Source organism: Siphateles boraxobius, unplaced genomic scaffold, assembly GCF_051911475.1.
Source record: "Siphateles boraxobius isolate OS27281-9 unplaced genomic scaffold, OSU_SipBor_1 20, whole genome shotgun sequence".
Classification (NCBI taxonomy): domain Eukaryota; kingdom Metazoa; phylum Chordata; class Actinopteri; order Cypriniformes; family Leuciscidae; genus Siphateles; species Siphateles boraxobius.
Window position 1 is genome coordinate 6,167,127 of NW_027508811.1, and position 25,076 is coordinate 6,192,202.

The following is a 25,076-nucleotide window of genomic DNA, read 5'->3' on the forward strand; positions in this document are numbered from 1 at the left end:
AGGTCGCTAATTTCTATTTTTTTATGTTAGGAGTGTGAGGCTCATCCGTGTCTTAATGGAGGCTCCTGTGTGGATCTTCTGGACAAATATGCCTGTATATGTGCAGATGGTTTCACTGGGAAGAACTGTGACATTGACCAGAATGTGTGTCTGCAGACGTCTCTTAATTTCTTCCTGTGTTTCAATGGAGGGACATGTGTGGACGGACCAGGGGCCAACTTCACTTGCAGGTGAAAACAATACTTTAGACATTATGTAAACCTAGACGAAAATTCTGATCTTTTTTCTGTGTGATGTTTAACAATAGTTCATTTGTCAGTATTTACTATCCTAGGATATACGCTTCCCAAAACAATATGAGCCTAAGTCGATTTTTGCAATATACTAATGCTTACAATGTTTTTAGGCAATGCATGCAGTCCATATCAGTGTTGGGGAAGCTACATGGTAACACTTTATTTCTATAGTCCACTTTAGACATTCTATTAAATATAAGTGAGTTTGCAACTACATGTCAACTAACTGTCATTAGAGTATTAGTAGACTGTTTGCCTAATATTTGCTAACACTTTGTTTTGTTGTTCCCCCAACCGACATTCTACTGACTATAAGTAACTTGGCAACTACAAGTCAACTTATTCTACTAACCCGAACCCTAACACCTAACCATAACCTAACAGTTTACTGACAGTCTACTACAGCCTAATAATACTCTAATGAGAGTTAGTTGACATGTAGTTGAAAAGTTACTTATAGTTAGTAGAGTGTCTTAAGTGGACTATCGAAATAAGGTGTAACCAGCTACTTTAAACTGTAGCTATCGCTAAACAGAATAAAAATATATATAAAAATATTATGGGAGCATGCCCCAAATATTAATATTGTTATGCATCATTTAAATTATTAACCCTCATGGGTTACTTACAAATAATAGTGGTAGTGCCAGACACTGATCCAGATACATTTCCACGGTTCCTCTTGGTTCTTTATAAAGGTCTGTAGGGTTGCCAGAGTGGCTGATTATGCAGCAGCTGCTACAACATTATCGCTGAACTGAAGGGCTGAAATTGCGTTGTGGTGCATTACACATTCTGCATAAAAGGGCCCATCCAACACATAACATATCTCATTATCTCTTCCTCCTAAGACAATATTCTAATGTGAATAAGCCCTCTGTCCAGACTCTCTGATTAGCCTGGCCGATAATGCTATTTGCAATTCTCATCATGTCTGCTGGACTGATGCATGGACGGACAGACAGCTGTGGAATGAGAAAGCATTGTCTGTCCAAATGAGGCCTCATTGGATTGATTTTCTCAAATGGAAAACAAACGCCCCCATCCCATTTTGTGTTTACTCTCATTTGAAATCACTTGCAGACTGATGACTCACAGGCCGATTGTATTTAAGCCCGTCTCATTTGGTATAGGACAAAAGCACACATATTAAAGACCAAAGAAATTGGAGCTCAATCAGTGTTAAATCATTTTTTTTTTCATTAAATTTTTCTCATTTTGCATATATGTGAAAGATTCAGAACAGACATGTTGATATGAAAGCCATCAAAACTGCCACAGAATGAAAAAAAATGATTACATAATCTTTATGTAAATTACAAAAGATATGTTGCTGCTGCATTAATAGACATGCATAAATCCCATAGCAGATAGGCAGGTGGAGCTGGGGGAGGTGGAGGATTTCAGATGAACTCTGATTGATCGCACTGCAGGACTATATCCTAAAGCGAACAACGAACCAAACTATTTAAATTAGCAAACAATTTGATTTGCTGCACGATCTGCAGAGGCCAATCAGATTTTGCCATGGGGTAATGATGTGATTGCTTGCAAACGGCATGTAAGGAAGTTGCACCCTCCAGAGTTTCATGACTTAGTGATACATACAGTACATCTATACATATATACATACACACACACACACAGTATATATACACAAAATCAGCCATTATGAACAGGTTTAAAATCTGATGGTCTTTTGTATTATTGACTCAATATATTTCATAAACTTTAAATCGATTTAAATATATATATACGATCTGTATCTAAATATATTTATAGGATATACATTTATGGCATAATGGTTCAATAATGCAAAAGACCAACAGATTTGAACCCTGTTTTTCTTACCTCCTGACTGGACTGTTACATATATTATTTTAATAAGTGCTGTTTCAGAACGCCTCTGGACACTTTGGAAAGAATATCTGTCAGTGTCTTTCATCTTTACTTGATATCTTGTTGATATTCTTACAGATACCAAATGGCAACATTCACTTTATTGTCACTGATCTCTATTTACTGGTGTGGGGACAGAACAAACATTTCCCTTTTTGAATCACACCTTTTCACGTTAGTTAATTTTTGATTTATGCAAAAGCATTTTTATGATGTACTGTATCAGCACTGTATAAGAGCTGTATTTCTACTCTTCAAAATGTGTCTTGCAGTGTGTACTGCTCAAAGTGTTTTAGTATACCAACAATCTGTTCATAATCATCAGCATTCCTAGTGTAATCACCATAGCTACAAAATGCCCTTAATGAACATATCACCATAATTATGTGGTGTGAGTGTCATTTTCCAGAACTTCCTTCTTAAGTTTTAAAGATTCAAATCTTTAAAAAAAATGTAAAAAAAAATCCAGGAAATTTTTCTATATGCCAACAAACTCTGTTAATGAGAAATTTCTCAGTTTGCTCACCATCTGTGTGGCAGCGCTTTCACAAGCTTAGCTGACCATATGTCTATCATTAATTATATTTTTTTCCTTTTGAAAATTTTCTTTTTTGATGGGCTCAAGGCTGTGGCTCAGAAAGTCGTAGCATTCTGTTCAACCTTTTAAAGGGACATGTTTTTAGAGAATAAAAACATATGATTCTCTGTGCAAAGTTTAAAAGAGGAATGCTTTCATTCAGCTGCCTGCCAGGTTTTGTGGGAGATTTCTGTGAGGCAGAGATGAATGAATGCTGTTCTGAGCCGTGCTTTCATGGGGCCATCTGCCAAGACCTCATCAATGGCTACCAATGTCATTGTCGACCAGGTGAGGCTTTAATGTTATCGAAAATATCTAATGTAATACAATATTAATTCATTTTTATTTAGCAGAGGCATTATATGTACTGTATCAGTCTTTCACTGAAAATGGCATGTGTGCTTTATAGACAGGGTTCCACAGTAAATAAAGTATAGGGAGCGCAACCTAACGCGGGGTTAAATGTAACACAGACCTTTTACATAATTAGTCAGGATCAAGCAGGTTGTGTTTCCGCTCTTTTTCTCTCGCTGCCAGAAGACGGTCTCCCGCGGATTTGTGGAAAAATTTGATAAGATTGTGTGAAGATACTGGACAAAGAGTGTTTTGACACCATGCAAGTACATTTTTTAATCATACTTTGTTTCGGTTTCTGAGTTGGGCGTGTACGTCACCAAATCTAACTTTATATTACCTTAATCAAACATAGCACCATTTTGAAACAAATCAGCAACTCCTAGCAACTAGCTAGGCTTAAAATATTTTTTTTACACAGCGGGGTTAGCAGTAGCACATTCTTTCAACTAAGCCGCCAAGTGTACAACGATAATGAAATGAAAATGGAGCCACACAACTTTTCAGGTTTGAGTATTTTTTTATATATTTATTTTGACCATTTAATTTAGTTGGACTTTCACAATGTTGAAATTTTTAATGTCAAAGTATGATTTTTCTCACATTTGTTAACTATCCATTGATCATTTGTTTTTTTTTTTATTAAAAAGCCTGTTTTCATGCAATAAACCCTTTAAAATGTGATTTTGAGCTCGTTTTTATTATTATTACTGTTATTATTAATAATAATAATTGTGCATGCAGCTGCCACACAAACATTATTCAATAGCAATTGCAATATTTTATGATTTTATTTATTTATTTATTTACTGCAAAACTGTACAGCCCTTTCATATATCTCTATCCATGATATTGATCCATAATAGAAGGATGTTTGGATGAGGGATGGATGTATGGATATCTATCTATACAGATGTACAAACAATATCAAACTATACAGATAAAATAGTATTGAATTATGTGTTATACACAAGTGTTACAACTAACCCCTCTGTCTGTTACAATTAACCCCGCATATGGGATAAGTTGTAACATTTGCACTTCTGTCACTTTCAGTGCAACTGTACGAAAATGGTAGGTCCTAGAAAAAAACTTTAAGTGTTCATTTGTAGCAGAGATGTGTATGTTGCTTGAGTAAAAAAAAGGTTAATCTAACCTAATATTTTTTTTAATAATTGAGCCAAAACCAAAATGTGTTAGGTTTTGCCCCGCGCTCCCCTAAATAAAAACTTGATAATGTGCATTTTTTACATGTTGTAATAATTTCCCCATTTCCCAGCTTAAAACGCAGAGACAATGCAAACATGTGTTATCAAAATATTGCTTTGTTTGTTTATCCTGAACAACCCGATACAACATTTACTCAACCAATGGTGTGAGTTTGGGGACGGAACTATGTATGTGTCCCGACCATTGGAAAGTGCTTGGAAATCTTTTCTAAAACAATTAATTAAACCAAATATTTGAAATTTATGTTAAATTATTTAAAAAATGTAAACTACCATTCAAAAGTTTGGGTCAATAAGATTTTTTTTAAAATAAATTATTACCTTTATTTAGCAAGGGCACATTAAAATGATACAATATGACAGTAAAGACCTTTACACTGTTACCAAAGAAAATCACTTTCAAATAAATACTGTTCTTTTGAACATTCTAGTCATCAAAGAATCCTAGATAAAAAAGTATCATGGTTTCCACAAAAAAAAAAAACAGTTTTCAAAGTTGATAATAATAAGAAATGTTTTCTTGAGTAGCAGTTCAGCATATAAGAATGATTTCTGAAGGATCATAAGACTGAAGACTGGAGTATTGATGCTGAACATTCAGCTTTGCATCACCGGAATAAATTACCTTTTTAAATATATCAAAATAGAAAAGAGTAATGTATATTTCTCCTAGTTTTATGTTTTAATTAAAATTGCTTTATTGCCATGATGCACATTTTTTATCTTGCATCTTTGTTATTGTGGATGAAATTTAAAAAATATATATTCTTTAACAAACTTTTTCACCAACTCTGATCCTTATCCAAATATCACGAACGACTGGAAAAAGTCACAAAAATGTCATTCAGTGAAGGAACCCTGCACAGGAAATGCCATACATGTTTCTGAATATCTTTTGTCAATGTTGTGTTTTCCTTCCTAACAATCTCATGTCTGAAGAACACAAGAGAGATAAAGATTTCTGAAAAATCTTGGCTTTGTGCATCTTGATTCCCCTATGCAGAAATCACTTACATTCCTCTGGGGAGTAATTTGCTCTTGCTGGCTACTGAAACAGACACAAGCCTCATAGAGTATTAAAATGTATTCAGCCCTTCTGTACGTGTGCGCATTTGGATGCTTTCCAGAACGGTGAAATGAAGCAGGAATTGAGATGGTGTAAAAAGCGTATGAGAAGCGGGAGGTGGGTGTTGTTGGTTGTGGGCTAACTGTGGCACTCTGGGTTTTTGTTCCTGGCAGGTTGGACAGGTCTTCACTGTGAAGATGACATTAATGAGTGCTTGCTGCAACCATGCAACCAGGGAATGTGCATCCAGAATGAGCCTGGCCATGGCTACACCTGCTTCTGTCGCCCTGGATTTGTGGTAAGTCTTGCTGAGTCCCCCACTCCCCCCTTTCTCCTCCTCCCTGAGCTCTTCATCTTCCCCTGAGGTGATTTTGAGAGAGACGCAATCCTGTTTGTCTTTCTCCTGTCAAGTATTCACCATCCGTTTGTTTCCATTCCAATATTGCGATGGCCTTTAAATATCCTTGACGTCCACAGGATGGGGAGGAAGCAGCGGGGCTCTTTAGTATTCAACATGCCTGTGGTGCTTTTCAAGTGCAGGGAAGCACATATGTCACTTATCAATGACAGAATGTTCACTATTTACCTATTTTTGTATTTGAATGTCTGCAGTGTTGCTTGCCGAAGTAACACTATAAACAAAAAGATAAGTAAGATATGATTATTAATGATAATCTAACTACTCTCATCTAAAATTGACTTAAAAGTACACTTAGTCATTTTTACTAATTAAATTTTTTTACATTCAAAGAAAAGAATAGTACCTTTAAAAGTGTAAAATTCATGCAAAAGCATTTTTTCAGTATCCAACCTGGAAATCTACCCTATTTTCTAAATGCATCTTATTGATCATATTGTGAATGATTCATTCATGCACATTTTACTTCTTTTTCTTTTATTTATTTTTTTGGAGCTTGTTCATTTTTAATTAAAATGTCAGTCATTACAAACATTGTGAATTTCAGCACATGACCAGCTTAATGCTGCTCCTTGTATCTTGGTAACCTTGCTATTTTTGGAAAAAAGGATTTTATTTTTGATTGACTAACTTAAAATTTAATCAGGGATGACTGTGATTATGGCATTTCTACTGTGGCATGTGATATTTGCTGCATCCGGTGTCCGGTGATTTTGCCAAGACATGTTCCTGGATCAACATATTTTGTTGATCCTGGAACAACATTCCTGTCTGAAAATGTATTCCTACCCTACCCAATAGTTAAGGAAATGATAGGTGAATAACAATGATGTAGAAGCACCTAGTCCTGGTTGTAAGCCTACACTTGACATAAACTGTAAACTTGTCCCTCAAATCTGATTGGTTGATTGGAATGTTGTTCCAGAATTAACAAAAATGTTGGCTGCATCTGAAATCATATACTTCCCTACTATATAGTAGGTGAAAAACAGTATGTGACAAAATAAGTATGTCCGAATTCACAGTACTCAAAAAAGAGTCGGCAAAAAGCACCCGGGTGACCTACTTCTTCCGGCAAGATTCTGAAGTGAGCATATGATGGACACTTTACTGTCCCGTGAGGCCACGGGAGAGGATTTATGAATGGCAGTGAAGCAACGTAACTTCGCTGGTAGGTCAAATGATAATGACTACATGGCGAATGTAGTACGTCCAGATTACATTATACACAGACTCATACTATATAGAACATACTTTTGTGGTTGTTTAGTAATTACTTCTTCAAGACTAATCGATTTCAGACGCAGCCATTGATTCAGGAACATGTTGCACTTTTTGTGAAATCCCGTTCACTTGCTGCATCCACAGCTCAAGGTGTCAGTATAAGATATCTAAGACCATTGTCGTATGCCAATGAATCAAACAGAAATACTTTTCTCTAATCAACATTGATCTTTAATCTGTTAAAATCGGTGCTACAGGTATGCTTCATAGACTTTTATTGAGTCACAGTGTAATTTTGTTCTACTCTAATGGTGATTTTTGGTAATACTTTATTTTGATAGTCCACTTTAGATATTCTTCTACCTATAAGTAACTTTGCAACTACATGTCATTAAAGTATTAGTAGACGGTCTACTTAATATCTGCTAACACTTTATTTTGATGCTCCCTAACAGACATTCTACTGACTATACGTAAATTTGTAAGTACATGTCATTCTACTAACCTGAACCCTAACACCTAACAGTCTACTAATACTCTAATGAGAGTTAGGTGACATGCCGTTGCAAATTTATTTTACAGTAAAATAGAATGTCTACCAAAATAAAGTGTAAACAGTTTTGTTTTGCTGCAGGTGCCAGACAGGAATACTGTTGGTTGAATTGAAGTATGGGTTATCTGTATTTTAGTCAAGCTTTTATAGTGAGGCATTGTGCAAAGCTTGCATGCACAAAAATATGAACCTTTTACCTTGTTGAGGAGATGTCACACTTTCAACACAGCACTCAATGTATTTACTAATGGAAATTCTCTTCAAAAAGACAAAGAGAGTAAGATGGGAAAATGTATGGCTATCCTCCAAACTGGTACAGCAGAAAGCATAATTGCTCCTGCTACTAGGCTGCTACTATAATTTACATTCTTATCCATTCAAATTTGAGTTCTGCACCACACTTGAATTCTAATGCCCCCAGCCTTGTGTACACTGCATTTATTTCAGCATATTGCATCAAACTTTGTACTTCCTCACCACAATGCCACATACTTGTGCAATTATTTCAGAAACCTGCCTTATTATTGTACTGACAACATTGTTAAATGTGGCATCAAACAATATCCTAGGCCAGCAGGCATTTCAATAACACTTAGAGAAAAAAAATGTTTTTAGAAAAGTCTTTATTTTGTGTTTCAGGGTGAAAGCTGTGAATATAATTATGATGACTGCTTGATCCAATCATGCCCTGATGGATTTTCATGTAAGGATGGCCTCAACAATGTCAGCTGTGCCACAGTAAAGACGCACACACCCTCTGTTCCTCCCATCTTGGTCGATCCATGGAGTACCATCCACCCCAGCTTAGAGATACAACCCACTTTAGTCCCTGTGGAGAACTTGCAAAGCACTGAGCAGCTGACAGGTTGGTGGTAAAACCGCATATGCAATATTTTGTACTTTTGTAGTATTTCTCTGTATTTCTAGAAACCTCATCAAATCTTAGAGGCCATATGATGCCCTTTTACAAAATTTTGATTTTGTTTTTGGGGTTTAGGATTTCAAGCTTGAATGTAAAAAAAAAGACATTTTGCACATATTTTACTTTTTTGCACCTCACTCCCCTCAGTCTGTCAGTAACGCTCTGTGTAGTTCTTGTCTCTATGAAGCCCCTCCTTCCCGAAAAGCACAATTTGTTCTGATTAGTCGACTGGGTCACTGGACCAGTGTGTTGTGATTGGTCAATGGCTTCAAGAGTGTTTCGGAAATGTCACATGCTTTACCATAACTTTTAACAATTCTACTAAATCAACTTAACCAGGCCTCACCCCCTTTTTTTCATATGCCTTGGTTGGGAATTATTAAAAGGTACACTTTTGGGCCTTTAGCGGTTAAAAAAGAAAACTGCATGCATTTTGCAGAAGAACATTGTTTTGGTTGCTTCAGCTCTGTGTGACTGTGGATGAATATGGTTATCCTACTGCAGTGCTCAAAAAACATTGACAACTAGGCTTAAGAGATATAACCAGTTTAGATGGAAAAACGATCTCAAACTGACTAGCAGAAGACGCTACTGCAGCTCTATCCATTAATAGACACGGTATTCCAGCACAGAGCTGCAATATCGCATAATGAAATGACCCTTCACAATAGATAATGCTTTACAATGAACTACATATGAGCTACATATGGCAATTCAATACCTTACTCACCTGTTGAGTAATAAAAACGCCATCTCTGTTTCAGTTTTACAACATTTCAAACCCCTCAGTTATCGCCAAGTCAATGTTGATTCTCATTTTATTTCCAACTCTGTCACGTTCTATTTTAGCAAGAAGAATCGTCTGTTTGTTTGTTTTTTAAATGGGCGATTCCCTGGAGGTTTGAGATTTAGCTGCTCCTTGTCAACCTTTCTCGCTTGTTGTGACAGTTAACCTACAGTATGCCACTCCTACGTCAAAGTAGCCGAAACAACTTTCCTCTATTAATGGATATGAAAAGAGACGCATGGGCGAGTGACGTAAGTGCGCAATTTCCAGAGAAAACTAATAGTCTTACCATAGTGAATCAGGGTAAGACAAAAATACTTTTTGGAAGAAGGATTGATGTAATGAGTTCAATTTTGAAAAAAAGTGACAGTGTACCTTTAAATGTGGAATATTGTGACGTGTTACCAGAAGAAAATTACCAAAACTTCTAAAGACTACAGTCGAGGTGTTTTAGGGAGTTCAGAAACTGATATAGAGAATTTTGCAGACCTTTTTTAAGCTCAAACAGCAACATTACACACTAAAGAAGCTTGAAAATGTTTTTTAAAAAAAAGCATAATAGGTGCTCTTTAAATCTTACAGAAATAAAATGTCTCTGAGTTACAGTCGGTTCCTCATGAAGAGCATGTGAACTCTCTGCATCCATTCCACACAGTAAGGAAGGAAAATGTTTTTGCATTTTAAGATTATGAGGTTGACTTCCACTGTACTGGCTTTTTAATAGTATTGGCAAAAGGATTGGGTAAATGAAAGACAACATTAACAATTGAATCCAATCATTGAGATAAATATTATTCATGAACAGCATATAATTTGTTCAGTAAAATGTTATTTATATAGAAAAGTATATTGTACACACAGGGGCAGTTCACCCAAAAATGAATATTCTGTCATCATTTGCTCTCCCTCTTGTCGTTCTAAACCTGAGTGACTTGCTTTTTCTGCAGAACACAAGAGAAGATATTTTGATGAATTTTACCAAACTATTGATTTTTCCATTGTATGGACATTTCTCAAAATATCTTCTATTACGTTCAAAATATGAAAGTGAATCATACAGGTTTTGAATGACATGAGGGTAAGTAAAATATTACATCATTTTCATTTTTTCCCTTTGATAAAAAGTTGAATTTGCCCACAAGTAGTTGGGGGAAATTGTAACACCTTATAAATATAAAACATTTATTAACATTTTTAATTCATAATGTTGAACTACTACATCTAAAATGAGAGCCCACATGACCACGTGAAAATAATGATTTAATTTCTTTAATGCATAAAGTAATATTACTGAATAGTTTGCATCTTTATATGATACACCTCATTTTAGCAGTCAAGAATAATTTGTATTTTAAAGCCAACTTGAAACCTACATTGTAATTATCTGTAATTACATGGTTGAATGAAATAATGTTTTGGTAGGTGGTAGGCAGACATTTTTAATTCCCAATATCAGTTTTTATGGAAAACTTCTCATAAAATGAGATGATCACACAGCTTTTTCTGTGTCAGAGAGAGAGCTCTACTTAGCATGCGCTGGGTTTTTGTCGTCACTCTTATTTGTGAGTTTACAATTGCCTTCACACTATATGATATCAATGACTACAATAACATACCGATACATTACCACAGGCAACATCATGCCAGACAAAACATCCTTGAAATGTGTATTTCGCAGAGATTTCCCAAATAACCTACATTTTGCTTTGCTCTGTTCCTAAATGAGCTGGGAGCCCCTAAAGGTTAGTAAGATAAACACTCACCATCTGTGGTATGTCTGATAATAACAGCTTTTTCCACATTTGTTCCACTAATGTTCTCTGAAGAGGCAATAGTTTGAACAAACTCAGTTTGTTTTCGCTGGAAAAATCACAGCTAATTAAAGACTATGTGCTATAGTTTATGATGTTTATTGAGTATGACAGAAAATGCCCATTGGTAACAATGAATGAATTGTAAAGAGCCAAAATGTCAGTGTGGCACATGAGGACTAAATTTTCACATCACTTAGGAAATTGAACCATCCTTGCCCAATTTTCTGACAATGGACAAATAAATGGATTCTGGAGGCTAAATTTGTCAAATCACTGAAGGTAATTTAGTGAAGCATAGTCTAAGCAAGTTATTTTAGAAGAAGAAATGCGCTTAAATTTCCCTAAAGCATGACTTTTCGCTTTCTTTCTGAATTAATTTAAAATGAACTGCTGGCCCGTAGCCGTTTTCAACATTTTTTTTTTCTTTTCTAAATACCACATTTCACAGCGTTAAAGAGTGGGAATGAGATGTCATTCTCTCAGTTACAGTTGATCTTTTAAATGCTGCACTGCTAGAAGATTATCTAAGATTGCCGCTATTCAAAAGCAAACAGCAAAAAAATAAAATCAATACGTCAGTTACAGGGCGGAAAAAAAAAGGTATTTGTGTTTCTGGCAAATGTTGAGAGTGATTTTGACATTTAAGCTAGAATTTATGGTAGTCCTGGGGGGCACAACACAATGAAATTAAACCTCTCCGCAGAATAAAAAAATGTGTTAAACAGAGAAACTGCATTTTGATCTCTTGAGGGCACAGAAATGTGTATGAATATGACTGCATGAATGTTTGCTCTAAGATACCATCAGCACTAATTTCTTCAGCCACTACTGAGACAGACAAAGTGTGTGTAAGCCAGTGCCCTTGGGGAATAGTGCAGTTAATTTTCCAAACATGCACTTTACAGAAATCAATGAATTTACAATGCGGAAGGCAAATGCTACAGACAGCTTTAAAGGTTTGCCTGGGCATCCATGAGAATTTTCCTCAAGTGCCCGAGAGGAACACTAGCTGAGTAATCACTCTCCGATTGTCCAGACGGGGTGGAATTGAGGCAATTTTTTATGGAAGATAAAACTCAAGGAAGCTGCTATAGTCCTAACTCAAAAATGGTGGGATAAATCTATCATCTCAAGTTGGACTCAGAAATCCATTTAGTCTTTGGAATGCACACACTCTTTTGATGGACAACTGGCTGGGATCGTTTTCATAGAATGGCAGATTGGACTGATACAAGGTAGCCAAAATCTAGAAAAAAGACATGCACATTTGTTTCAGTCTTTATAGTTAGACTTGATGTTGTTTTGTTTTGTTTTTTGTTTTGTTTTTTAACCTGCTTCGTTCTTTCTTTCTCATTATGGGTTCAAGCGCAAAGGATTTTTATTATTATTATTATTCTGCCATAGAACTGATCGTGCAGACCAAACCGTAAGAAACTTGAAACCTGGGGCCTCATTTATAAAACTGTGCGTTGAATCCTTACTAAAAGTGTACGTGCGCCCGAAAGCCAAAAATGGCGTACGCAAACAAATATTGAGACTTATAAAACCGTGCGTACGCCAGAATCTGCGCTGAATTCACTTTATAAATCCAGGTCATCGTAACATTGTACGCACATGCGTCTCCACCCCGAAATAACCATATATGGAGCTTACAACGCCTAGTTTTACTATGCATATCCTCATCTGCATTTCATTTGCATATGATTATTCATCCACGTGATAACATGTTTAACGGTTCCAGACATTACGAAAATATGAAATCCGCATGTCATTATAAAATTATTTAATAGCCTATCCTTGCCTTGTTTTTCAATAAATCAAATAGTTTAAAATACATTTCAGAGAAAGTTTTTCTCAATCTTTTCCACTGGCCAAATAGTATTTTTAATTGATTTATATTTTTATTGGAAAAAGATAGTTTTGTGCAAATAATGCACAACAATTTATTTATAGTCTATTTTCTCAGACAATCTGCTATTATCATGATAAGCAATTAATCTCTGTAGTTAAAACATTAAAACACAGCATGCCAGAGGAAAAGTGTTCAAAAGCATTGCATCCACAACAAATATTTATATATATTGAATATAAAAATGTTGTAACTTCTCAGTAATGATTTCATGTAGTTTAAGTGTTTAACACCTTTAATGAGAATGGCATATTTAATCTAAATGTTTATATCAGAAGTAAAACGTAGTTTAAATCATTCTTTTATTTATTTAAACTGTATTGTGAACATGCACTGTAGGCCTATTTATGATTAGGACGTATAATGAATGTACGGTTTTAGAAAGGCTGCATCAGTTTCACTAAACGGACCAACGTGCTCGCTGGCGCGGACATTTAAGAAGGGATGGATGTTTGCTTCATGTGATAGGCTTAATGAGTGAAATTATGATTGTATTATCTTTCTGTATATGTATAATTTTCTTAATTTTCTGTCTAAAAGTGACCAAAAAGATATTTAACTCCAGCTCACCATCGGTGTCGCCAAACTGCTCCATCTCCAAAACGTTCGTACGCATGGGTCAGAGTTTGCGTGCAGGTGCGCAAATTTTCCCGTCAAGTTTGTTTTTATAAATCACAACTTATGCGTCGGAAGTAGCGTACGCATCTTTCATGGCCTGTTTTGTGCATACTTAACCGTTATAAATGAGGCCCCTGGTCAAATGGTAGTAGTCTTACAAGGGCTCAGCCATATCGGCCAATGGGGGCACTACAGAGATCCAAAACGCGAAATCGCTCATAACTGCTAGACCGTTTGTTATAGACTCGACAAAATGCTTTATGCTATTGCAATCCTCGGCTCAAGATGAACAAAACGTGTATATCCACATCAAAACTTTTCTGCCATTTTGAATTTTTTGAAAAATCTACTTTTTCAAACTCCTCAAGCCGTTTCTCTGATTCCCTCAAAACTTGACATGCATCCTCTAGAGACCCTCATGACAAAAAGTTGTCAAAAGAATTTCAATCACTGAATCACGCACGTGACGGGACGCCAAAACGTTTGAAGTAGGCAGGGCCACTTTCACTAAAATGGTTATAACTCTTGAACCCAATGAGATACTTTTACCAAACTTGTTATGCTCTTGTACATGTTCATTCTGTGGTCACACAAGAAAACTGCGGCGATTCACCACTTGGTGGCGCTATGATATGAAAAAACGTAAATGTTGCTATTTCTACACAACCATTAGTCCAATTGACTTGAAAGTGTCATACAGTTTCTTTGTCCAAGTTGTAATGATTGTTTTTGAGGACATTTTTGTATTGCGAAAAACCATCGGCCAATAAAGTCTGGGCACCAATTAGACCAGGTTAATGGAGGCCAATCAGATCAAAATTTGGGGGGCCCCTTTGACTCATGGCCTTAGAGTTCAGTGCGAAGTTTGAAAGAAAATGGCCACCAGGTGGTGCTATTGCGTTTTTCTCCCTAAGTATCACGCAACGTTAGCCTGACGTCGTCATACTCAGATTCTAGTCAGAATGTGAGTCTGATACTGCTCCATTGGGCTGTGATTCTATGAAGGTCGACATATTGTGACGTCATGTTTCTACCGTAGCCGTCAGCGAACAAACAGCGTTACAGAGCGCATTTCGTCACTACCTTGAAAGAGAAGCCGCAGAAAGCTAGAAGCTAGCCATAAACACTGTGAGTAGTGACTTTTCCCTTGTCAGTGGTGTAAAATATGTAGTTGGATTGTTTCATGTAACTTAATTCTGCTCCCTCGCTGTGTTATGGCTTTGCTATGTGGGGATAAATGTGCTGGTTACGTTCGTGAGACAGCTGATTAGTACTCTTGTCATTGACCGTAAAACAGTTACAGGAATCACCAACCCGTCGATCTTGGAAGCATTTTAAGTCAATCGAGTTTCCAAAATCAGAGAAAAAAAGCCTATTGTGTGTAGTAAATGGTGTCTAGGGGATGGGGAGGCGCGCGCGCTGTTACAATCACGTTATTTTTGCCGCACGTACCTTTGGGCTCATGCGGACGCATCCAGTATAAACAAGGCTTAACGCTTTGACCAGCTCAGCCGCAGTAACAGCTCATATTAGCCAGCTAAACTTTTACTACCCTGTTAGAAAAAATATATAGTTGCATAGTTCCCTTTCGTTGTCACTCCGAGTTACGTCGGATGACGACGAATGGGGTTTCGCTTAGAACACCTATCGACTTCGAGTATTACAAAACGAGCCAATGGCAAAGAAATGCCATGGGTCTGCGGAATTTGCATAGCGTATCTCCGCCTTACCTCGTGGGTATAAAAGGAGGACGCCAGCAACATGCAGATATGTTTTCGCTTCGGAGCCAAGAATATTTCTTCACTCCACAGTCATCTCTGACTTCGCTCTACGAGACGAGCTTCTCTCTCCGATGTTGGTGTGACGGCGATCTGCAGCGAGCTCACAGTGCCTGCTGATCTGTGCAGTCATCTGCCAGTGTGTGTGTGTCTCCCTGTGTGCTTCAACATCGCGGAGTTTTTTTCTCCTCTCTTAAAAGAGCTCGCACGCGGCACGTCTTTTTAAAGACGGCTCGCCCGTGCATTTCTGGTTGCAGCGGACTGGTATCGGACTCTGATGGGCACGAGCGCTGTCTAGTGTGTTGGGCTTTGATCATGCTTGAACAGCGCTCGTGGATGACTCATGTTCTCTCTGGGAACGTGATCATCGCGTCATATATAGGTCGAGACTCGGTGAACTCGCAAGAGTGAGAGTCCCCTCATCCACCCCCCGATCTTCGGCTGGTGGCCAGGGTGACCTGAGGGTGTTGGTCTGGAACAAGGCGCCGACTCTGTGTCCGCGACCCCAGCCCCCCTCTTTAATGACGGTGCCCGCTAGCGAACTGATGATTCCACGAGTCTACCCCCCCGAAAAAAGAAAAAAAAAAGGGGTGGCCCGTGTGTTTTCATTTGAAGCTACAGAGGATGATGCTGTGTCTGTAGCAGCATCACTAGGTGGGCTTGATTCTTCTGGAAATGACGACTCGTCACAGCTGCCACCCTCTGGTGTGCATACGGTTGTGCCTGAGTCTGATCCGGAGATGACGGCCATGCTTTCCCGGGACGATTGGTTTTTGGGTGAGGCCGCCGACCCGCGTCCACGGCAAACCCCAATATCTTTCCTCCCGGACGTGCATGATGAGATCACGGGTCCGCTCGTTGGTCTCATCCGCCTTTCCTCCCCTCAGGGGCCGCTGCCCATGGGTACACTGGGGTCCCCCCGGTTGAACGCTCTGTTGCCATGCTACTGTGTCCTCAGAGTGCTTCCCGGCGCAATCCTAAGCACCCGTCCAAAGCCTGTAGTTCTTTTCGTCTACACTAATCTGTGGCGAAATCCTATAGTGCCACAGGACAGGCAGCCGCCTCACTGCATCCCATGACCGTTCTGCTGGTCTACCTGACCCAGATGCTCATGGACATGCAGGAGGGCGGGACTGACCCGAGGCTCTTCAGTGAGCTGCGCGCCGCCACTGACCTTGCTCTCCGAGCGACGAAAGTGCCGTACGCTCTCGGAGTCAGGTGATGTTCACCATTCTGGGGCTGACCGGTCTGAGGTGCACGATGTCGGGTGGACCCGTCTGCTCGACACCCCCATCTCCCAAGTCGGCCTCTTCGGCGGTGCGGTTGAGTGCTTCTGCCCTACAGTTCTCAACCGCCCATGAGCAGATTGAGGTTATTCTGCCCGACGCCCCCGCCGTCCGCTCAGATCCCTCAGTCTGCCCACCGCCGAAGGCACCCTCCTACGGTTCCAACCCCGCCCATTCACCCGGGCCTGGCTCTGGAAGACCGTAGCTGGGACGCCACAGCCCTCTCCAGCCCCGCCCCCCGCTAAACGGCGGGTTAGCGGCACTTTTGAGATGGGCTGCTCAGAGATGAGACTCAGTTCTTCCAGGAGTTGGTAGCAGGGCCACTCCTTTCCCCGGTGGAGGGCTGGCGAAGAATCCTTATTCAGAAAGAACTGACTCTCTCGTCTCTGAGCATATAGAGTTCTCGGACGATACAGAGCGCCGCCCACAAGCCGTGCTCTCCTCGTCCCCCTCTGTTCCAGAGGCGGTTGACACGGCGTGCCGTCCACGGACCGCTTCGCCCCTGTCCCCCTCTGTCGCCAGACCCCTGACAGAGCAGGCCCCCGTGGAACGCTGGTCCTTCCCTGGGCTCCTCTGTCAGGGTGCGGTTATGACCTTGCCCCCACACCGGGCCGCTATGCCATCCACGTCTGGGCCGGTCATTCCACTTCGCTGCACCACCCGGGGGACGTCTGTGGTTCTTGACGCCGCTGGTACAGTTGGGAGCCTGCCTAGAGCTTCCCTTCTGTTCCGCTGGGTAGCGCGAACCATCGGCTCGGCTTGCGATTCAGTTCGCACGGTCTCCTCCCCGCTTCAGGGGAGTCTGCTCCACTTTGGTCGGTGGCTATGCCCCTATCATGAGAGCGGAGGTTGCTACCCTACTGGCGATGGGTCCGATTGAGACTGTTCCTCCAGCCGAAATGAGGTCCGGGTTTACAGCCCCTACCTCATTGTCCCGGAGAAGTCTGGTGGGTCACGGCCAATCCTGGACCTACGCATCTGAACCGCTCCCTTCACAGGCTGCCGTTCAAGATGCTCCTGGCCAAACGCATTTCTGGATGTGTGCGGCCACAGGATTGGTTTGCAGCGATCGACCTGAAGGACGCCTACTTTTATGTCTTCGTTCTCCTTCGACTCAGACCATACCTAAGGTTTGCTGTCAGGGCACGCGCATATCAGTACGCTGTTCTCCCATTCGGGCTAGCCCTGTCTCCTCGCGCCTTCACAGGGGTTGTTGAGGCAGCCCTTGTTCCTCCATGGGAACACGGGGTTCGCATCCTGAACTATCTCGGTGACTGGCTGTCTTAAGCTCACTCCTGAGACCAGGTTTGCGAATACAGGGACCCAGTGCTCCGGCACCTAGCTCGTCTGGGCCTTCGGGTCAACTGGGGAAGGAGTAAACTTTGCCCCGTGCAGAGGATCTCTTTTCTCGGTATGGACTTGGTCGCCTTCTCCACTCAGCCATTGCTGACTTGCCTGAGACTATCAAGCACAAGAGTGCGGTTCCACTGAAGTTTTTTCAGAGGCTCCTGGGGCATATGGCATCTGCAGCCGCGGTACGTCGCTCAGATTGCTTTATATGAGACCGCTTCAGCTTTGGCTTCGCGACCGAGTCCCGAGGTGGGCATGGCAACACGGCACCCTCCGAGTACCAGTTACTCCGACCTGCCGTCAGTACTCACCCCGTGGTCGAACCTCAGTTTTCTACGGGCCCGAGTGCCCCTGGAACGAGCTTCCCGGCATGTTGTTGTCTCAACAGATGCCTCCACGGGCTGGGGCGCCATGCGCAATGGACATGCTGTCACACTCTCATGTTGAGCAGAAATGCTCCTGAAAAATTCTGTGAGATTTATCACACCCAGGTGTTGAGCAAGGTTGCTCCTGAAGCTCAGTGATTCTCGCATGTAGTGTTGAGCAGTATGGCATGTCTATTGCCTCGAGTTGCTGGCAGTACGCCTTGCCCTGCACCGCTTCCGGGCGTTGCTCTGGGGTCAACACGTACTAGTCCGATCAGACAATACCGCCACAGTAGCGTACATCAACCATCAAGGTGGTCTACGCTCGCGCCGTATGTCGCAACTCGCCCGCCACCTCCTCTTATGGAGTCAGAAGCATCTGAGGTCGCTTCGAGCCATTTTCATTCCGGAGTCCTGAACTGTGCAGCCGACGAGCTCTCACGGCTTCGGCCACTCCCTGGAGAATGGCGACTCCATCTCCAGTCGGTTCAGCTGATTTTGGACCAGTTCGGGGACGCGCAGATAGATCTGTTTGCCTCTCACGACTCGACCCATTGCGCCCAGTTTTATTCCCTGACCGAGGGCACGCTCGGCACGGATGCTCTGGCGCACAGCTGGCCGCAGGGCCGCAAGTATGCGTTTCCCCCAGTGAGCCTTCTTGCGCACACCTTGCGCAAGGTCAGGGAGGACGAGGAGCAGGTCATTCTGGTTGCCCCTTACTGGCCCAACCGGACCTGGTTCCCCGAACTAGTACTCCTCGCGACAGCACCTCCCTGGCCGATCCCTCTGAGGAAGAACCTTCTTTCTCAGGGACGGGGCACCCTATGGCACCCTCGTCCCGATCTTTGGAGCCTCCACGTGTGGCTCCTGGATGGGACGAGGCAGGTTTGAGTACCCTACCACCAGCGGTGGTGGCTACCATCACTTCCGCTAGAGCGTCGTCCACGAGACACGTCTATGCGTTGAAGTGGAACCTCTTCGTCAACTGGTGCTCTTCTCACCGAGAAGACCCCCGGAGATGCTCAATCAGCGTTGTGCTTTCCTTCCTTCAACAGGGGTTGGAGCGAAGGCTGTCTCCCTCCACCCTGAGGGTCTATGTTGCCGCCATTGCCGCACATCATGACCTCATTGAAGGTAAGTCGGTGGGGAAGCACGACCTGGTCATCAGGTTCCTGAGAGGAGCGAGGAGACTAAATCCGCCTCGCCTCCTCTCGTTCCCTCTTGGGACCTCTCAGTGGTTCTAACTGCCCTGAAGAATGCTCCCTTTGAGCCCCTGCAATCAGTCGAGCTTAAGTTCCTGTCTATGAAGACAGCGCTCCTGGTTGCACTGGCCTCCATCAAGAGGGTTGGGGACCTGCACGTATTCTCCGTTGACGAAGCGTGCCTGGAATTTGGGCCGGCTTCCTCTCACGTGATCCTGAGACCCCGGCCTGGATACGTGCCCAAGGTTCCTACCACTCCCTTTCGGGACCAGGTGGTGAACCTGCAAGCGCTGCCCTCGGAGGAGGCAGACCCAGCCTTGGCACTGCTCTGTCCAGTACGCGCTCTCCGCGCCTATGTAGACAGAACGCAGTGTTTCAGGACCTCTGACCAGCTCTTTGTCTGTTATGGTGGGAAGCTGAAGGGAAAGGCTCTCTCCAAGCAAAGGTTGTCTCACTGGATAGTGGACACTATTGCTTTGGCATACCAGCAGCAAGGTCGACCGTGTCCCCTTGGTGTGACTGCCCACTCCACCCGGAGTGTGGCGTCCTCTTGGGCTCTAGCGCATGGCGCCTTCCTAACAGACATCTGCAGAGCTGCAGGCTGGGCGACACCTAACACATTCGCCAGATTCTATAATCTCCGAGTGGAGCCTGTGTCCTCTCGTGTACTCGCTTCAACCAGCTAGTACCGGACCCGCTCAGGTGTCTTCGCTTGCTCGCCATTCCACTCCACGGACTGGATACGTGCGATATTTTCCTCAGGTGAGCTTTCCTGAAAGCCCTGAGCTCCTCCAGCACTCCTGACGTCGGCGCCAGTGTCTATTGCCTGTGCGTCGGCTAGGTGCCTCCCGTGTGCACGGTCCCTCCTCTGAGCGACCCCCACATGTGTATTTCCACTGTAAGCCTCTCTGAGCATGTGTCTTTCCCCTTGGCAAGCCACCTTGCCACCCCTGGGGTTGAAATATTCCACCTGCGGCTGGACACCCCAGTGTTTTCCATATGCTTCCTTCGGGTCATATGTGTATTCTCTAAGTCCCCCCCCTCTGGGTTGGCATTAATTGCATACTTCCCCTAAGCTTGGGATATGCTTCCCAGTGTACTTTGGTATTCCTGTGATAAATGGAGTCCTTTGTCCAGGCTGACAGGGATCTCGATTTACGCAGGGCACTGGAAGACAGCTGAGAAGGTGGCGTGATTAGACTGGTAACCCCATTCGTCGTCATCCGACGTAACTCGGAGTGACAACGAAAGGGAACGTCTACGGTTACGTATGTAACCCTCGTTCCCTGAGTAGGGAACGGAGACGTTACGTCTGCCTGCCACTTTCCGCTGTACCGCGGGGATCGCCTGAGCTCAGTCTTGGCTCCTCAGCGAAGAAACATATCTGCATGTTGCTGGCGTCCTCCTTTTATACCCACGAGGTAAGGCGGAGATACGCTATGCAAATTCCGCAGACCCATGGCATTTCTTTGCCATTGGCTCGTTTTGTAATACTCGAAGTCGATAGGTGTTCTAAGCGAAACCCCATTCGTCGTCATCCGACGTAACGTCTCCGTTCCCTACTCAGGGAACGAGGGTTACATACGTAACCGTAGACGTTTCATGTGGTTCTTCTCCCTGGCTGTATTATGGGTTTGCTATGTGGGGAGAAATGTGCTGGTTACATTCGTGAGACAGTCAACTAATTACTATTATTATATTACGTATTAAGACCCTTGATCCTCACCTGACTATGGCTTTGTAAACTTTATCCATGATGTGGTTTATAATGGACTGTGGTACAGAAACTTGGTATACTCTGGCTATTCTCTGCCGTCTCAGGCGACGATGTTTGTCCTGTTTTAGCCATCGTAGCTTCTTCGTAAGGGAGGGGTGAGCGGTGGGCTGAGCCCTTAGTGTAAACTCGCAACCGAACTGCTAGATGTCGCTAAAAGTCACACACTGCACCTTTAAACCGTTTAGCAGATACAATTTATATATATATATATATTTTTATATATATATATATATATATATATATATATATATATATATATCTTGTATGGCCTATTATGAATAACATGTCTATATATCGTGTGCTCAAAACAAAAAACTGTACATATGGAGAACCAGTCATTTTGAAGAAACATGCTTAGTTACTTGAGTTTCACTGCTTCTGTCCACTAAGTATTTTAAAGCTATTCCTTTTATATTAGTTTACATCATTGACTGAAAAATAAATGCTTTACATTTTTTTTTCTAATTATGGTGCGCTGGTATTATTGTTTTATATAATTTGTTTACTTAGGAATAAGTGAAATGCTTATAGACATTCAAAGAGATTTACACAATTATATATCCCAATAACATTGAAAACATATTTGTCTTTGTGTGTGTGTATCATTTAATGGAAATGGTTAATGGTTAACATGGAAAATGTGCCTTACTTTAGTGGAGGTTCAAATCAAATCAAATCAAATCCTTTTATTGTCACACAACCATATACACAAGTGCAACAGTGGGTGAAATTCTTAGGTGCAGTTCCGAGCAACATAGCAGTATGACACGATGTGACGAAAACAATTACAGCAAACATCAGATTTACAGTACCATATACACTAACAGAACAATAATAATATAAAATGTACAATATACAACAGTTTACAATATACAACAATATACAATATACAACAATTTACATATACAACAGTATACAAAAATACAAAAAGAGGTAATTATACATAGAGTAGATACTCGTAAGGTGCAAATATATATATATATATATATATTATGTAAATGCAGTAGGTTATGTTGTGCTGTGTTGACAGTTAGAATGTTTATGGTTATTGATCATGAGGGATCAAGAGTTTACAAATCTAATTGCTTGTGGGAAGAAGCTGTCATGGAGTCGGCTGGTGTGTGTCCTGATGCTGCGGTACCGCCGGCCTGAGGGTAGCAGTGAGAGCAGCCCATGGCTCGGGTGGCTAGAGTCTCTGATGATCCTCCGAGCTTTCTTCACACACCGCCTGGCATAAATATCCTGGAGGGAGGGAAGCTCACCTCCGATGATACGGCTGGCAGTGCGCACCACCCTTCGCAAGGCTTTGCGGTTACGGCTGGTAGTATTGCCATACCAGGCAGTGATGCAGCCAGTCAGGATGCTCTCGACGGTGCTGGTGTAGAACTGTGTGAGGATGTGGCGGTTCATTCCAAACTTCCTCAGCCGTCTCAGGAAGAAGAGGCGCTGATGAGCCTTCTTCACGACGGCCTCAGTGTGGACGGACCATGTGAGTTCCTCTGTGATGTGGACACCGAGGAACTTGAAGCTGCTGACTCTCTCCACCGGTGCTCCATTGATGGTGATGGGGCTGTGTTCTCTGTCGTTCTTCCTGAAGTCGACCACTAGCTCCTTGGTTTTGCTGATGTTGAGGGAGAGGTTGTTCCTCTGACACCAGTGCGTCAGAGTGAGCACCTCCTCTCTGTAGGCCGTTTCATCGTTGTCGGTGATCAGACCTACGACCGTAGTATCATCAGCAAACTTGATGATGGAATTAGAGCTGTGAGTTGCCACGCAGTCATATGTGTACAAGGAGTACAAGAGTGGGCTGAGAACACAGCCCTGTGGGGCTCCAGTGTTGAGGGTCAGTGATGAGGAGATGTTGCTGCCTATTCTAACCACCTGGCGTCTGTTTGACAGGAAGTCCAGGATCCAGCTGCACAGCAAGCTGTTTAAGCCCAGAGCCCGGAGTTTCACATCAAGCAAGGAGGGCACTATGGTATTGAATGCTGAGCTGTAGTCTACAAATAGCATTCTCACATATGTGTTCCTCTTTTCCAGGTGGGAGAGAGCAGTGTGTATTGTAGATGCAATAGCATCATCAGTGGAGCGGTTATTGCGGTATGCAAACTGCAGTGGGTCCAGTGAGGAAGGTAGAACAGAGCAGATGTAATCTCTGACTAGTCTCTCAAAGCATTTACTGATGATGGGGGTCAGAGCAACAGGGCGCCAGTCATTTAAGCAGGTGATGTTGGTTTGCTTCGGTACAGGTACGATGATGGACGTTTTGAAGCATGTGGGGACTACAGACAAGGAGAGGGACCAATTGAAAATGTCCGTAAAAACACCAGCTAGTTGGTTCGCGCACTTTCTGATGACGCGGCCCGGAATACCGTCTGGACCCGCGGCTTTACGGATGTTCACCCGACGGAAAGATCGGGTTACATCCGCTACAGAGACGGAGAGTGTACTAACCTCTGTAGCTTCAGCCGCGAGAACTCTCTCCGCGAGGGGGATGTTAGTTCCCTCAAATCGAGCATAAAAAGTGTTCAGCTCATCTGGGAGAGAGGCAGTGTTGTTCACTGTGGAGTTTATGTTTCCTTTATAGTCCGTAATGCTATTAATTCCCTTCCACATGCTTCTAGAGTCGGTGGTGTTGAACTGTCCTTCAATCTTGTCCCTGAATTGGCGTTTTGCTGCTCTGATAGTTTTTCGGAGGGCATAACTTGCTTGTTTTTGCTCCTCCGCACTCCCGGAGTTAAAAGCGGAGGTCCGCGCGTTGAGTGCTGCACGAACATCGCCATTAATCCATGGTTTCTGGTTCGGGTAAATCCGTATTGTTTTGATCGGAACAACGTCTTCTACGCACTTCCTGATGAAACAGGTTACGCTATCAGCATAAGCCTCGATGTCGTCATCAGAGGCCGACCGGAACATCTCCCAGTCCGCGTGATCAAAACAGTTCTGAAGCATAGAGTCTGATTGGTCCGACCAGCACTGGATCGTTTTGAGGGCGGGTTTTTCCTGTTTCAGTTTCTGCCTGTAAGCGGGCAGAAGGAGAACGGAAGAGTGATCCGATTTGCCAAAAGGTGGGCGGGGGAGGGATTTGTAGCCATCCCGGAAAGGGGAGTAGCAATGATCCAAAACCCGGTCCCCTCGTGTGTTAAAGTTTATGTGTTGGTGGTATTTAGGTGCTATTTTCTTAAAGTTGGCTTTGTTAAAGTCCCCGGACACAATGAACGCGGCCTCAGGGTGCGCGGTTTCCTGCTCGCTTATTTCCCCATACAGTTCCTTTAGTGCCAGGTCTGTGTCGGCTTGTGGGGGAATGTACACAGCCGTGATAATGACCGCTGTGAATTCCCTCGGTAGCCAGAATGGTCGACACAGAAGCATGAGAAATTCCAGATCAGGAGAGCAGAAAGACTTGATAGAATGTACGTGCCTCTGATCACACCAGGATTTGTTGATCATAAAACATACACCTCCACCTCTGCTTTTACCTGAGAGGTCTTTAACTCTATCCGCTCGGTGCACTGAGAACCCCACGGTTTCGATGGCCGAGTCTGGAATCTCAGCAGACATCCAAGTTTCTGTAAGGCAGATAATGCAGCAGTCCCTCGTCTCCCGTTGGAAAGAGATCCGCGCTCTCAACTCACAGAGCTTGTTGTCTAGA

General features: G+C 42.6%; 1 protein-coding gene across 1 annotated transcript in view; it reads left to right on the plus strand.

The window, feature by feature from the left end:
- The window catches only part of eys (eyes shut homolog), a 388,659-nt gene that overhangs the window by 261,525 nt on the left and 102,058 nt on the right, over positions 1 to 25,076 (plus strand). Inside the window, exons 26-29 of the mRNA XM_077236480.1 lie at positions 31 to 230; positions 2,936 to 3,060; positions 5,595 to 5,719; positions 8,256 to 8,481. Coding sequence (XP_077092595.1) covers positions 31 to 230; positions 2,936 to 3,060; positions 5,595 to 5,719; positions 8,256 to 8,481 — 676 coding nt within the window. The remainder of the gene's footprint in view (positions 1 to 30; positions 231 to 2,935; positions 3,061 to 5,594; positions 5,720 to 8,255; positions 8,482 to 25,076) is intronic.